This window comes from Selaginella moellendorffii, unplaced genomic scaffold (genome assembly GCF_000143415.4).
Source record: "Selaginella moellendorffii unplaced genomic scaffold, v1.0 SELMOscaffold_161, whole genome shotgun sequence".
NCBI lineage: Eukaryota > Viridiplantae > Streptophyta > Lycopodiopsida > Selaginellales > Selaginellaceae > Selaginella > Selaginella moellendorffii.
Window position 1 is genome coordinate 34,477 of NW_003314422.1, and position 14,229 is coordinate 48,705.

The following is a 14,229-nucleotide window of genomic DNA, read 5'->3' on the forward strand; positions in this document are numbered from 1 at the left end:
AGGAACATACCATCTGGAGACTTGCCTTGCTTAAACAGCCTTTCCGTAAAGGCTGTTTAAGCTCTCGAGTTTCTTTCTGTAAACGTTGTTGAAGCTCTTGACTTTCTTCCTCTCATGCATAAATCGCTCATGGTCGTATCGCTGAAGCTCAAGTATTCGTGTCTGAGTCTCAAGGGAACCCAATTTCGTCTCCAATGGAGCCCTTTATTTCAGCATAAAAGATAGCTGAAACTTTGAAAGATTAAATTAATCAATTTAAAATTTAAATTACCATTAAAATAAAATCATTCTTTAATCTTATATAAAAAATTTAGGATTACAGAATATTCGTCTTATCGACAAAACAGGATAGCGAATATTCTTCTAACTGACAAAACAGGAATAAAGAATATCCTTCTTATTGACAAAACAGTGTGGTTGTAGTACTTTCGTCGGCCAAGCGTTCGATGCGCTGATCCAGACGCTAAAATGTACACACAGCCACATACACACACAGACACACACACACACAGACACTTATATTACACGTGACCGACGATCCATCGCATTGCCACTGAGATCATCGCCTCTTAGATCCGGAGGAAGAAAATGCTGAGCTCCGGCGCACCACTCCCGTTGGGATTCACCATGTAGAGCGCCTCCGAATCGTTCGATCCGACCACCCTCTCGAACTTGGCCCTCATGTACATGAGCTCCTCGCCGGGAGAGGGCGAGGGATTCTCCCCGGGAAGAACCCCCGCGCCCATGGACACCGACTGGACGAGACCCAGGACCCTGGCATCGCTAGCGCCGCAATGCCGGCTCACCGCGTAGCCCGCCTTGCGCCCATTGCAAAACATCGACCAGATCGACTCCTGGAAGAGAAACCCCCGATTGCTGCCCCCGCGCTCGCATTCCAGCGCGATTCTCAGCAGCCCCGACGACATCTCCCGGACCAGGCAGCTCGTCGGCGTCGCGAGCTCCAGCAGCACCACGGGCTCGGATTTGGGGTCTTCTTGGACTGCAAGGAAGACGTGACCCCGACGATAGCCATAGAGCGTCCCGACGACGATGCTGCCCACGGATTGCTGCGAGGAGGAGGACGATCCCTGGGGAAGCGCGAGCCACTTGCAAGGGGGAAATGCCGGGATCGGCAAGAAGCTCATGAACTTCCTGAGAATGCCGCGGAGGAATCTGTTGTGCCGCCAGCCCGAGGCGTGCGATTGTTCCGGTGGCGACGCGGCGGAGGAATCGCAGTTGCTGCGCAGCGCCACCAGCGGACCGGCAGCCATTGCCGCATCTTTCTTGTACTTGGCCCCCATGAAGAACCCTAAAAAAACCACTAGTAGATCGCTAGCCGTTCGTGGTTTTAAATGGCCAACGGACGGGACAATCGGACGGCTGGGATTTGTTTTACTGTAGAGACCTTGTGTGTCTAGCCGCAGTGTTTGCAAAGTGGCCGATCTAATGCTGGGAAAGAACACGCCATGGAAGGAATATTTTAAGATCCTTGTGTCACATTGGAGAGAGTTTCTTAAGCGCTAACGCTGTCTTTAGCGAAAGATTATATCTTATGCCAAGAACCCTAAAAAATAGTTTGGAAGGGGGGAAAGGATTCTGGGGTTTTGGATGCTCCGCCATGGCGCCGGGAGATCGATTGCGGCGCAGGGTTGGATTCGCAGTCGGCGAGGTATGTGCATTTGCGCCGCCAGGGCCAGCGACAGCCGCGAGCTGGTGGAATGCGTCGTCGATCCATCCGAGACGATGCATCCCGAGAGGCTGCTGCTGCTGCGGACGCGGCCATTCCTCTACAAGATCATCAACGTTCTCAACAAGCCAGAGCTCGTCCCCAGCCTCAAGGAATCGCTCAAGGTGTGGGAGGGATTCGTGGATCCGTTGCTAGTCGGGGAGGCGCTCAAGCACGTCGATAGAGGCCACGCCGCCCTCGCGTTCTTCAACTGGGCGGCGACGCAGCCGGGATTCAAGCACAGCACCTACACTTACAATTGCCTCATCCGGTGCCTGGAGCTCGCGGATTGCCAGGTGATCGTCTACGACATCTTCCAGAGGATGCTCTACATCGATCTGGCTCCCACCTCGTTCACTTTTGACGTGACGCTGCGATCGCTGGGAAGAACCGGCGAGCTGGACAAGCTCAAGGTGGTGTGGTCGGAGATGAAGAAGCTCAAGCTCTCGCCGCATCCCAGCACGTATGAGTCGATCCTCCACTGCTACTGCAAGAACGGGGAGGTCGAGGAGGCCTATAAGATCTTCTCAAGGCTGATCCAGTGGCCGGAGCCGATATGCTTCCCACACCTCTTCTACAACAAGTTTATCGGGCTCCTCACGCAGACCCACAACGTCGGGACCGCCTATCTCGTGTTCCTGGAGATGATCGAGAGTGGCTACGAGGGCAACGTCGACACGATTGGAAAGCTCGTCATCGCCCTTCACAAGGCTGGGAGGCACTTGAGCGCTTGCAAAGTCTTCGACGAGCGCGTGCGGATGTTCCAGACGGCTCTCACGGGAAGGCTGGGCGTGCCAGGGGACTCCATCGCGGATCACTATCTCTATCACGCTGAGAAGACAAAGAGGCTGTGGCGAGCGGCGGTGCTTAGCACCGATCCCAGGAAGAAGAGAAGATATGGTGGCCCAACTTGCCTTAAGAGGCATGGATACTGAGAGTTCGAGTTGGGGCACAAAAAAGAGTTCGTGGAGATTATCAAAGATCTCGCTGTGGAGAAGAGCTCCGTCCTTCACTCTTCGAGGTCCAGCTCCAAGCTCCACAGCTCCAAGGGGTGCTTGGCGGTACAGAGAGCTGAGTTTCTGGGACGTGGTTCAAAGGGCAGGAGTTCCAGCCAGCTTCAATCTTCTACAGCTCCAAGGGATAGAAAGAGCAAGAGCTATGGAACAGCTCCATCCGGGAACAGGGGTGCTTGGTGATAGAAAGAGCTGTGGAGTTGATCTAACAGCTCCATCCAGGGACGTGGTTCTCATCATAAGAAAGGAGTTGCAGCCAGCTTCAACCTTCTACAACTCCCAGGGTGCTTGGCGATAGAAAGAGCTGATGGAGCTGATGGAACAGCTCCAACCAGGGACGTGATTCGGAGTTCCAGCCAGCTTCAAGCTTCTACAGCTCCCAGGGGATCAAAAGAGCTATGGAGCTGATCGAACAGCTCCATCCAGGAACAGGAGGAGTTCCATCCAGCTTCAAGCTCCCAGGGGTGCTTGGCATAGAAAGAGCTGTGGAGTTGTTCGAACAGCTCCATCCAGGGACGTGGTTCTCGCCACCAAAACGGAGGAGTTCCATCCAGCTTGAAGCTTCTACAAGCTCCCAGGGGTGCTTGGCGATAGAAAGAGCTATGGAGAGCTCTCAAAAAGGAGGAGTTCCAGCTTCAAGCATCACAGCTCCAGAGCAAGTAAGTGGAAAGTTTTGGTGTTTTATATCTAGAGACCCCAGATTTCTTATGTATGTTTGGACAGGACTTAGAAGATGTCTTCTGGCCGAGGAGGCTGCCATGGATCTTGTTTGCCGGTGTCCAGTGCTATTCCGAACAAGTTGGCCGGGCAACAAAAGATGAGCTCCAGCTTCTTGCTGCCGCATCCTTCGAGCTCGCCAAGCTTCATCTCTCTGGGAAGGCTGGCCAGCGGCAGCGGCGTCCACTCGCCACGCTCGCGGTTGAAGTAGTGCAGCGGCCACGACTTGCGCGCGATCTTGCTCCTCTCGCGAAACGCCGCCATGAGCTCCTCCACGCTGGGCGCCTCCCGGAAATCGATCGAGTGCCGAGTCTGGGAAACCGCCATTGCTTTCGGCGGCTTGCCGAGCAGCTTGTGTCCGGGCATGTCGATCCACAAGTCCTGTAAAGCTCCTGGAAGAAGAACAAGGTGAGAGAAAAAACCAGTGTTCTTCGCCAAAGATCCTGCTACCTCGAAGCGAGCTTTCTGGGCAATAGACTCTTCGTAGGACTTTTTGGTTGTAGAAATCGGCATCTTCGATTTCCTCTTCAAGCTCGCTCTCGATCGCCTCGAGTTTTTTTGGATCCACCTGCGAGGTAGCGGTGCTCGGCGTCCACTTGCTCGCACGCTTCCCCGAAGATCTTGGTGCCGCGGCGCTCCACCTCTTGCAAGTACTCGTCCGACTTTTCACATTACAAGCGCCAAAATCTCGAATATACCTTTAGGGTTCTAGGGTCCAACTTAAACCCTAAAGCCTAGGGTTTACCTTTATGTTAAAATGTTTTAGGGTTTAAGGACTATCGCGATGGAGGAGGAGAGGGGTAAGGGCATGGCGCGCTCGCGATTCCGTCCTGGGCCGATATTTCGATCTTCTCTTTTCTGCAGAGACTCTGGCCGATGCCTCGGAGAAGGATGTGCAGCGGCTCTTGGATCGGGTGCGGGGGAAATCCAGCAAGAAAGACAGCTCTAGCGCGCCGAATTCCAGTGCGGTATGTTGTTTGCAGGGTGGAACAGGGGGGCTAATGATCGATCCGTGCCCTCGATCAGAAGCGCTGCATTTGGGACTCTTCCAGAGCTGCCGCTACCGCGTCGGTTTGTGGCGCGCCGGCGGCGGTAGCGCAGTCGCACCAGGAGATTTTGCTGGCGCGGGAGAAGAATGCGGCCGAGAAAGGCAAGATTGAAGCCCCGGAAGACGATATCGAGTGGGAAGTTGGTGATGGGAATTTCCAGTGCTTGAAAAATGGCTTAACGATAGAAGTGGAAAAGGATGTCGGTGGAAAGAAGAAAATCACAAGGAGAGCGAACGCAAAAGACAAGGTTAGTCTCTCTTTCCTTTACGATTGTTTGTTTGTTCTTCTTTTCTTTTCTCTCAATGAGTTTAGTGTTACAGGAATTCGCGGAGCTTGTTCATAAGCTGCATCTCTTGTGTTTGCTGGCTAGAGGGAGGCTCGTGGACGCTGCCTGTGACGACACGCTACTCAAGGTTTCGAGATTGTTTTGTTTTCCAAGTGTGAGAAGTTTAAGATCTATTCTGATGCAGGGATTGGTTTATTCGCTTGTGCCAGCTCGGTTTTCTTCGTCCATCGAGCCGGAGAAAACGACTGTGTCGACTCTGACTGCTCTTGTAAGATGGGTAAGACATGTTTGTTTTGTCGGGTACTTTTGCTGCATGATTTCTTATGTCTTCTTTTGCTTTGTATCTATCAGCTCAATGGCGTGATGCAAATTGCTGTGGGATCTGTGAGTGGACCCTTGTCCGAGTTGAGTAAGGTCCTTTCCCGGCAATTTGGTTCAGAAGAAGAGGTAACATGCGTTTTCTCTCTTTTATGAACTTAGTAAATCGTTTTTAGATTGCGGCGATCACAGTGGCCATGTTCCGCGCTCTGACATTTAAAACCAGGTTCGTTCGTGTTGGAATCCGGTTTTACTCACGAACTAAGGTGTGGCGTGACAGATATGTCTGCGTTTTGGACGTGGCTTCCATAAAGCCCGATACAGAATCGATGCTCGCTTCGGAAAACTGGGAAGAAAATATAGCGGACTCTAGAACAAAAGCAGGGAAGCTTTTCACAGATTTTAGATCTGGTGGCTCACCAGATGTTTGGACGTTGAAACGTGAAACCGAAGACTTAACAACTTCGCCAGTTTCGACATCTAAGAGCGTACTGTCCAACGACAGCCCTGAACCATCAAAACCTCAATCAACCAGCAAAAAGAGGAATCACACGCCAACTTCAAAGCCTGCTGTCAGCAATACAGATGAGACGACTCCAGCCACTCAACAGAAAAGAAAACGAAGGGGTGATGAAGAGTTCGAGCTGGAAATGGCACGGGCAATGGCTGCGACCAGTGCAGCAGTGATATCTACACCCCAACCTGCTCCTAAAGTTGTTCAGCCCAAGCCCCCTCCGCCGGTGGTTTGGTCTCGAAAGAAAGGTCCTCTCCTGCACTGGGCAGAAGTCTTTTGTGGCGATGACAGCTCGGGAAGATGGATTCACGTCGATGCTGCTCGAAATCTGGTCGATGACGCTGAGAAAGTCGAGGCCTCGAGCAAGCAGCCAGTTCGTTACGTCGTCGCGTTTGCTGGATCCGGAGCAAAAGATGTGACTCGCAGGTAGATACATTTTGCTTCAAAATTCTCGCCGTCTCATCCATTTTTTCGAATTAACAGGTACACTACTTCCTGGTCCAAGATACAGGCATTGAGAGTGGACGAAGGATGGTGGAGTTCATGTCTCTCTCCTCTTAGGCGCTTGGAATCAAATGCATACGACTCACACAGAACTTCAAACGAAGGTGACCATCTAATGCTATATGTTTTAGCCTTGACGTCGTGCCACTGTCAGAAAGGAACACGAGAGAAGATATGGAGCTGGATGTGAAGTCTTTTACTGAGCCCCTACCAACAAACCAACAGGTATTCGAGCATTCCATGGGCAATCTTCTTTACCACGCGTCGTCCACAGGCGTACCGAAACCACCACTTGTATGTCATGGAACGATGGCTGACAAGATACCAAGTGCTACATCCGAAAGGGCCCATTTTAGGCACTTGTGGTGGCAAGCCTGTTTATCCCCGGACGTGCGTTCAGGATCTTCACACCAAAGAACGGTGGCTACGAGAAGGATTTGCTGTGAGAGAAGGAGAAGAGCCCGTCAAGGTATTGTCACTCACCAGAATATCACGACCAAATGACAATCGCTTTTGTTATTGCAGATCATAAAATCTCGTAATTTGGCCCGCAAAGTAGAGGGAGCGCCCGACGAGCCTTCTCTAGTGCTCTTGTTCGGAAAATGGCAAACCGATCCATGGCAACCTCCGCCGGCAGTGGATGGAATTGTTCCAAAAGTAAGGCCTCAATCTCTTTGTGCATCTCTGAGCGTTTGTTTTGTGGATTTAGAACGAGCGAGGCCATGTGGATGTATGGTCAGAAAAATGTATACCTCCTGGAACCGTGCACCTCGCGCTCCCGCGGGTGACCCCGGTCGTCCAGATGCTGGGGATCGACTTCGCACCGGCAATGGTCGGGTTTGAGATCCGGCAGGGACGCTCCGTACCAGTTTTCCAAGGGGTGGTAGTGTGCGTTGAATTCAAGGACGCCATCCTACAGGTAAGCAAAATCTCGTCACACCGTTTTCAGAAGCTGATGCTGTGCGGAGAAAAACCAAAGGTGTACCGCGCGGAAGAAGAGCGAAGGGAGGCCCAGCTCCGAGAAAAGAGCGAGGCACAAGCGGCTCTACGGTGGAGGCAGCTGCTGCGTTCCATGGTGACGAGGGAGAGATTGCGAGCAGCGTACGAAGACAAAGGTGTGAGCAGCAGCGTCCCAGAGGCGGAGGAAGAAAAGGCCCGGGCTGCTGCTGACGATTCGAGTGCTGCTGCCAGTGATGATCGAGCGGCGAGGAGGAGGCCCGCAAAGGCGGATGATGAGAACCACGTCCACAGCTTCCCGGACGAGTGGCAGAGCTACGACGAGGAGGCGTGCGTTCGGATCAAGCGCTGTGGCTGTGGCTTTGAGCTGCGAGTGGAAGAAATGTAAGGTATGTTTTCAGCTTTCAAGGATAGAATCTACAAACTTTGATGGCCTTGGACTCTCGCCTTTTTAGAGGCATGGAGGACAATCACCAGGTAAGTTGGAGACACAGTCGTTAAGATGAATCGTTTTGGGATGTTGGGTGATGGGGGTCTTCTTGGTCCGTGCAGATAAAAGCTATTAAATCCGTGCTCGAAAACATCGCCTGAAAGCAATCGGTGGCTAAGGTCTGTGCAACAGCCTCTCTCCAAACTTTGAGCTGCCATTTTGTAGCATGAATTTTAATCCGAAGTTAGCTCATCTTATTCGTGGAAGGTGAGCAAATATTTAATTTGTTTTCCCTTTGAGAGTTAAATTGATATTCAATTAACCCTAAATCTTGCTGGTGATCAAGGCGCTAGTGCCTGCACTCATCTTGTCAAAGGTTTGTGCGCATATCTCGTTTCACAGGCAAGCCCTGCATTGGCAAAATTGCGATCCAAGCTCTACTACTTGCACATAACCATGAAGAAGATCAGACCTAGTGTGCTCTAAATGGTTACTAAGGTACATCCACACCAAAAGAAAAAAAAAAATATGTTGCTTCTAATAACAGTGGGAGGCTTTCTAGTTTGTGACCATCAACAAACTCTCTTAGTAATATTGCAACTATTATTATTAAGATTTTTAGACAAAATACTGCAATTCTTATTTTGTAAAGTTTCTTTCTTTGAAATATTACCATAATAACAAAGCCAAGCTTCTAAGATTCATAAACAACAGGACTAGTATTTTCCAGTTAACAAGAAAAGGTTGAATTAATAAGGATATTATAAATATAATAGCCTTCAAAGCACAGAATCAACCGAGCCGAGAATTTGTGAATTGCTCAACAAGCATTGAATGGCTATGATGGATCCCATCGCTGGAAACCATAGGACATGGCCATTACGCCAGAAAATCTGGTGATTAGAGCAAGTTCATCAAATGTCTAAGTAAGCATTAACATTTAAGCACGAGGAATCTCGCAAAGTTTTGCCGCACTCAAATTTTTCTTTTGAGATACTTCTTCTCTTTATTCCTTTCTGGCCAAATGGAATCTTTTCCTTTTCTCTTTTTAAAGGTATTCTAAAAATTATCCTTCGAAGCATTACGTGGGATTGAAGCAAAGGTGATTTACAAATAGCACGCCATAGCTCCCATCGGATGCTGCTACACACAGTTCCTCTCGCTCCATACGCGAAGTTCCGCTCCCCCTCATCAGCGCGTGATCTTTTTTCTTGTGCGAACAGACGATGAATATCGGCATAGGGATAGCGCTTACTGCTGCTGCTGCGGTTGCAACACCCGCCGTAGTTTCTGCGGGCATCGCAGCTGCTGGTTTCGCGGGGGCGGGGATCACCGCCGGATCAGCAGCGGCGAGTATCATGAGTCTTTATGGTGGTGCTGTTCCTGCGGGAAGTCTGTTCGCCATTCTCCAGTCTGTAGGCGCTGCCGGCCTTTCCACTACCGCTGCAACTGTAGCCTCTGCTGTGGGTAGTGGCGTTACTGCCGCTTGCATCGCGTACGTATTCTGAAAAATTCCACTATGGAGCTTTGTGTATTTACAGTAAAAGTATGATAACGTTTAAGAAATTCATGACTTGTGAGCGTGGCTCTCTGACGATTATCGCCATATCTCGACGATATTGCCATCCCCACTGGAGGTAAGTCCCAGGTAAGTAGAGTTCTCTATTTTTCCAAGGCTTTTGCTTGTCGATATGTACATCAACTGACCGAACGAATGGCCAAACTGTGTTGCGGGGCATCATTTTTTTTGTTTTTTTTCCCTCTTGTTTTCGTTCTAAGATTGATTCGCGCAGGTAGGAGAAACCGAGATGAAAGAAGCTTAAACGCAACAAAGCTAACAGGCCCAAGATCTGCTGCTGGTGATGCCCCCTCCAAAGTTCATGGCAGCGGCAAGGGCATCGATGTTGCTGAGAAGGACTCGGCACTCTGCCAGTCACTGGAGACCGGGGGCGAGGTCGGGCTGCAAGATCAAGCTCAGGATGTCAGGCCGGAACGTTCTCATCAACTTCTGGGTACTTTTGTGCCAGCTTCAGTGTCTGATTGGATGCACGACGTTCAACTACACCTTGAGGCTCTTCTGCATTGGATTCACCAAGCGGAGGCCGAAGAAAACTTGCTACGCTCTGTCAAATTAGATCACGGTCAGAGTTCAATGCGGCCGGGTGCTCGGGCATCGGGATTTGCAATCATCGCAATCATCGCAGGAGGACGAGGATGCTCTCTCGCAGGGAATGGAGGCTCCGTCCAAGCTCCGAGCTCAGACCACGCTCCATATGCATGTCCTTCCACGCCCTCTCTTCCAGGTTAAATCCAAAGCTCTTGCTCCAAGCTCCAAACTCCAAAGACGATCATCAAAACTGGTACGTAGCTCTGCGTCCTTTTCATCTTTCCAATACTTCCACATCCTCTACACTCCATGCTCCATCCATGCTCCAAGCTTTCATGATCCCAGCTCCAGCCTTGGTCCTTGCTCCAATCCTTGTGCTCCAAGTCACGCTCTGCTCCATGCTCCATGGCGTTGCCACTCTTGATTGGAACTGTTCCTCACTGGCAATATCAATGGATTGGGCTGGCATGTCAATCTGGATCATGTAAAACTTCTGATTAAATAAGAAACTAGCTAGTGTTAGCTTGTGGCTGATTTGAGCCGAAGATGAGCATTGACTTTCGTTGGAATGGGGTTTTGATGTCTTACCGAGTCAACGCAAATTGATCACGGTTTATCTTACTAATTCGAAGAAAGATTTATAGAAATGGCTTTATTGTGTTTTGAACTTGAAGGAACCAGCTGGCCTGACACAAAGTAGTAAAAGTATAGTATCATCTGTTCTGTGGTAGCCTGGCAGGCTGGCTAGGATAAATAGGTGGTAAATGTAGTTGTTTGTGTGTGGTAAAGTAAGTATGAGCTGGACTGGACACTGAACTGATGGCATGGATGGGAGAGAGATTGATTTCCGATTTTGATTGATCGTATAGTTTGTGACTCATGATTCCGGAGCTACGTACGTAGCAAACGGCCCCTACGTAGCCGTAGAGAGAGAGCTATACATATAATGCTTTGAGAAGCGAGCTCCAGGAGGAGCGGTCGTTGTCTCCCTGGAAATTTTGATTCTTCCGTTTCGTCGTCTCGGACGGAGCAAAAGATAGGCATGTCGATGGTCGAATCCCAACAGACAAAAGCAAAAAACAATTCAAAAAAAAAGAGAAACTTTTGTATTTTTCAATTTTTTCCTAAGAAAACACATTTGCAAATGTTGGAAAAGAGAGACTGATTTTCCAGCCTAAAAGTGAAGCACTGGCACGCAGCCAGGGGATGTGAGAATCACTCACTCGAGCGCCCAATTCTCTTCTCACGTGTTCTGCGTTGCTCTGCTCTACTGTGGCTTTCGATTCAAGCTACCTTTGAAACGCTACGTACCCCGCTATAAAACCTTCCTGGAGGAAGGAGAGAACAAATAGATTCATAGGCCTTTGTTTTGGGCGATCGAAACTCTCGATCGATCGAGTTGGTTCTCTCCTGTTCTTGTCAATCAAAATCGAGTTCTTTGTAGTGCATAGAGATGGGGCGTCTCTTTGTGCTTGGATTCGTGGTAGTTCTCGCTGCTTCTTCACTGGCAGCAACCGTGAACAAGAACTTCAACACCGACTTCGCGGTGACCTGGTCGCCGGATCACGTCAACACTCTCTTGGGTGGTAGTGCTCTCCAGCTCCGGCTCGACAATTCATCTGGTAGAGAAAAGAGATCCTCTCACATTTTTCTTCCTTTTATTGATCTCACCGTCTCGATTGGAATCCTCTGATTGTTAGGATCTGGATTTGCATCGAAGGGCCAGTTCCTGTTTGGAAAGATCAGCATGGACATGAAGCTAGTTCCGGGAGACTCGGCCGGAACAGTCACAGCATACTACGTAAGTTCCACATCACGATTCACGATTCACGATTCGATCTTGAGAGCATTTCGATCTGGATCTAACATAGCATTTGCTTTTCTGTTTTCTTGCAGCTCACATCGGGCCAAACACCCAATCGAGACGAGCTCGACTTCGAGTTCCTGGGAAACGTTTCCGGCGAGCCATACATTCTCCAAACCAACATATACTCCAATGGAGTTGGAGCGAGAGAGCAGCGGATCTTCCTCTGGTTTGATCCCACCACAAGCTTCCACTCCTACTCGGTGCTCTGGAACCAGCACCAGATCGTGTAAGCAAGACGAAAATCTCTTCTTTCTCTTCTCTCGAGCTCAAAGTTCCTTCCTTGGCACAGATTCCTGGTGGATGAAATCCCGATTCGCGTCTTCCGCAACAACGAGGCCAAAGGCGTCGCGTTTCCGTCCAAGCAATCCATGGGTGCTTTCTCGAGCATCTGGAACGGGGATCAGTGGGCTACTCGCGGAGGGGTCGTCAAGATCGACTGGAGCAAAGCTCCGTTCGTCGCGTCGTATCGAAACTTTGCGGTGGACGCTTGCGAGTCGGGTAAGGTTGAGGCGTGCTCGGCCATGGCCAGTTCCGCGTGGTGGAACGAGGAACGCTACCGCTCGCTCAACCGGAACCAGCGCCACAGGCTCAAGTGGGTCCAGAAAAACTACATGGTTTACGACTACTGCATCGACACCTCGCGCTATCCCACGCCTCCGGCCGAATGCAAGGATGCTTTCTAGGACTGGTGCATGGTGGCTTCCATTCTTGGACACGGCTGAAGCTCTGGGCTGTATCGAAATCGGGTGAGCTCCATTTCGTCCTCGGGTGGCAAGTTTACATTCCAAAGTTGCTTTGTACATTTTGTTATTTCATTTGTGAAGTTGATTCTGCTCTGAAGCTCAAACTTGATTTCAAAATTCAAAAGTTTCCATATTCTTTGTACATTTTCATGCATTTTGTTACTTTGTTATTGTGTTGAACCTGTTCTTGGGTGGCAAGTTCAAAATTCAAGAGTTTCTTTGTACATTTTCTTATTTCCTGAATTTCAAGCTGTTCTTTAGTGGGAACAAAAGTTTCTTTGTGCATTTTTTTATTTCCTAGGAAACTCAGAAACTTTGAACCTGTTGTTCAGTGGCAACTTTAAATTTTCAAAAGTTTCTTTGTACATTTTGTTATTCCAGGGTGAACTCTGAAGATGAACCTGTTCTTGAGTGGCAACTTCAACTTACAGAGTTGTAACAATGACATGATAACAAGAGTCAAATCTCATCTTTAAATCAAACATCGTACATTCTGTTGTTTTCTCGTGATTTCAAAAAAGTTCGAATCCGTCCTTGATGACAGCCAATCTTGAGTTCAAATGTGCGTGTCTGGAGCATTCCATCATCACAAACTTACGAATCTTTACCCCTTATTAAAAAGTTGGTAAATTTTGTTGAGCGTAAGCTTAGCATACAGTGTGAGAGTTGGAGTCCCATCACATAAGAACTATACCTATAACTTGATCACCCTCATTCTCCTATGCAAATCGCAGCGCTTCCTCCCATTTCTGGGAGTTCTCGTGCAGCCAACGCCATCCACCTTTGACACCACTCCGCATTTCAATCCATTCTCTCCTGTCACTTCCCCGTAGAGTTTCCCTGTCCCTGCTCTTTCGATCCTCACCTTGCAAACCTTCCTGGAAGAACTCGTCTTCCTCGCATCGTCTGGACGAACTCCATCTCCTTCTTTCTTGCGATGATCTTCGTGACCATCAATGGAGAGGCCAAACAGTCTCCTGATCACGTCCCGGAAGCTCCTGGCCTCCGATCGATCCTTGGGCTTTGACAGCTCCACCCTGACTCCAACTCTCCTCTCGAAAATCCTCGCGCAGCCCAGCCGTGTCGCAATGGAGCTCCTCGTCCCGCACACCACGTTGGATTGCATCTCAAGCTTGGTGAGAACGTCCAGCGATCGCCGAGCTCCATTGGCACCCTTGTTCCAAGCGTAGTCGAAAACATGGAGTAGCTTCTTCTCGGCTGCTAGCGCTGATTCCTTGCTTCCTGTCTAGAGCAAAAAAGAAGAAGAAAAAGATGAGCAAACTTGCGAGAGAAAAAAGTACCAAGAACTTACAGCAGACCATCGAAATGCCAGTGAGTATCCTCGAGCAAAGATCTCGGAGAACAATCGAGGTCCTTGCCGGAAGATCTGCGTGAGAACTCTCTTCTCAGGCAGCCATTTCTCCAATCCAGTCCAGCCTTCCAAGTGAGACCCTCCTTGCCCGTAAGACTGTAGCCTTTGTCTCACATTCTCGGCCTGTCCGAGGTACACGGCCACCACATCTCTCCTGTGTAGCCTCTTCTTCTTTTTCCTCTTGCGAGAACTCGAGCACGGCCGGACGATCCCCAGCTCGTAGATTCCAGGACGAACAGCGCTCTTGCTGGGGAGATTGTGGAGCCGGTACCTCGATCCGCTAGGGCTGTCCACTGAATCGCGCCAGTCCGAGTGCCCGATCAAGATCTAGAGGAACGGCGTTAGCGGAGACCAGGATCCAAGAAGTGGAAGAAATGCGCCAGGATTTGGTAAGTGAGGGAGAGATGTGGTACCTTCCAGCGCGTGAAGTAGCGATCGTGCTTCACTGCGAAGCATTCCTCGCGGCGCATCCGGCAGGGCGACGCCATGGATCGTCCTCTAGCAACGGACTAATTTTCACTTTGGCGCCCTAAGTTCCAGGATTCGAACCCCTGACTTTTCTCATCTCGGACTCCATGTCAGCCTCCAGCTCGGGCACTCCACCTCGGACTCCACCTCGGGCACTC

General features: G+C 49.9%; 5 protein-coding genes across 5 annotated transcripts; 3 read left to right on the forward strand and 2 right to left on the reverse strand.

The window, feature by feature from the left end:
* Nucleotides 1-380: 380 nt before the first annotated feature.
* On the reverse strand, nt 381-1,295 carry LOC9663365 (protein MIZU-KUSSEI 1). The gene has a single exon (XM_002993477.3). It carries the CDS (start codon nt 1,269-1,271, stop codon nt 570-572), a length of 702 nt encoding a protein of 233 aa, XP_002993523.2. The 5' UTR covers nt 1,272-1,295; the 3' UTR covers nt 381-569.
* Nucleotides 1,296-1,594: 299 nt separating this feature from the next.
* Nucleotides 1,595-4,019, forward strand: LOC9663366 (pentatricopeptide repeat-containing protein At1g74750). The gene is made up of 2 exons (XM_024667183.1): nt 1,595-3,398; nt 3,463-4,019. The coding sequence occupies exon 1, from the start codon at nt 1,609-1,611 to the stop codon at nt 2,659-2,661; it is 1,053 nt and encodes a 350-aa protein (XP_024522951.1). The 5' UTR covers nt 1,595-1,608; the 3' UTR covers nt 2,662-3,398; nt 3,463-4,019.
* Nucleotides 4,020-4,233: 214 nt separating this feature from the next.
* On the forward strand, nt 4,234-7,803 carry LOC9663349 (DNA repair protein RAD4). Its single transcript, XM_024667172.1, has 16 exons — nt 4,234-4,256; nt 4,321-4,424; nt 4,483-4,752; nt 4,826-4,918; nt 4,976-5,068; nt 5,143-5,238; nt 5,286-5,335; nt 5,390-6,049; nt 6,107-6,231; nt 6,282-6,352; nt 6,402-6,596; nt 6,653-6,784; nt 6,837-7,046; nt 7,107-7,473; nt 7,540-7,561; nt 7,637-7,803. The coding sequence occupies exons 1-14, from the start codon at nt 4,241-4,243 to the stop codon at nt 7,470-7,472; spliced, it is 2,481 nt and encodes an 826-aa protein (XP_024522940.1). The 5' UTR covers nt 4,234-4,240; the 3' UTR covers nt 7,473; nt 7,540-7,561; nt 7,637-7,803.
* A 3,004-nt stretch (nt 7,804-10,807) lies between these two features.
* On the forward strand, nt 10,808-12,373 carry LOC9663351 (probable xyloglucan endotransglucosylase/hydrolase protein B). The gene is made up of 4 exons (XM_002993463.2): nt 10,808-11,243; nt 11,322-11,422; nt 11,518-11,714; nt 11,778-12,373. Exons 1-4 carry the CDS (start codon nt 11,075-11,077, stop codon nt 12,169-12,171), a joined length of 861 nt encoding a protein of 286 aa, XP_002993509.1. The 5' UTR covers nt 10,808-11,074; the 3' UTR covers nt 12,172-12,373.
* Nucleotides 12,374-12,616: 243 nt separating this feature from the next.
* LOC112343541 (protein EFFECTOR OF TRANSCRIPTION 2-like) lies at nt 12,617-14,149 on the reverse strand. Its single transcript, XM_024667169.1, has 3 exons — nt 14,017-14,149; nt 13,544-13,930; nt 12,617-13,477 (listed from the first exon to the last, which is right to left on the reverse strand). Exons 1-3 carry the CDS (start codon nt 14,089-14,091, stop codon nt 12,926-12,928), a joined length of 1,014 nt encoding a protein of 337 aa, XP_024522937.1. The 5' UTR covers nt 14,092-14,149; the 3' UTR covers nt 12,617-12,925.
* Between the last annotated feature and the right edge of the window lie 80 nt (nt 14,150-14,229).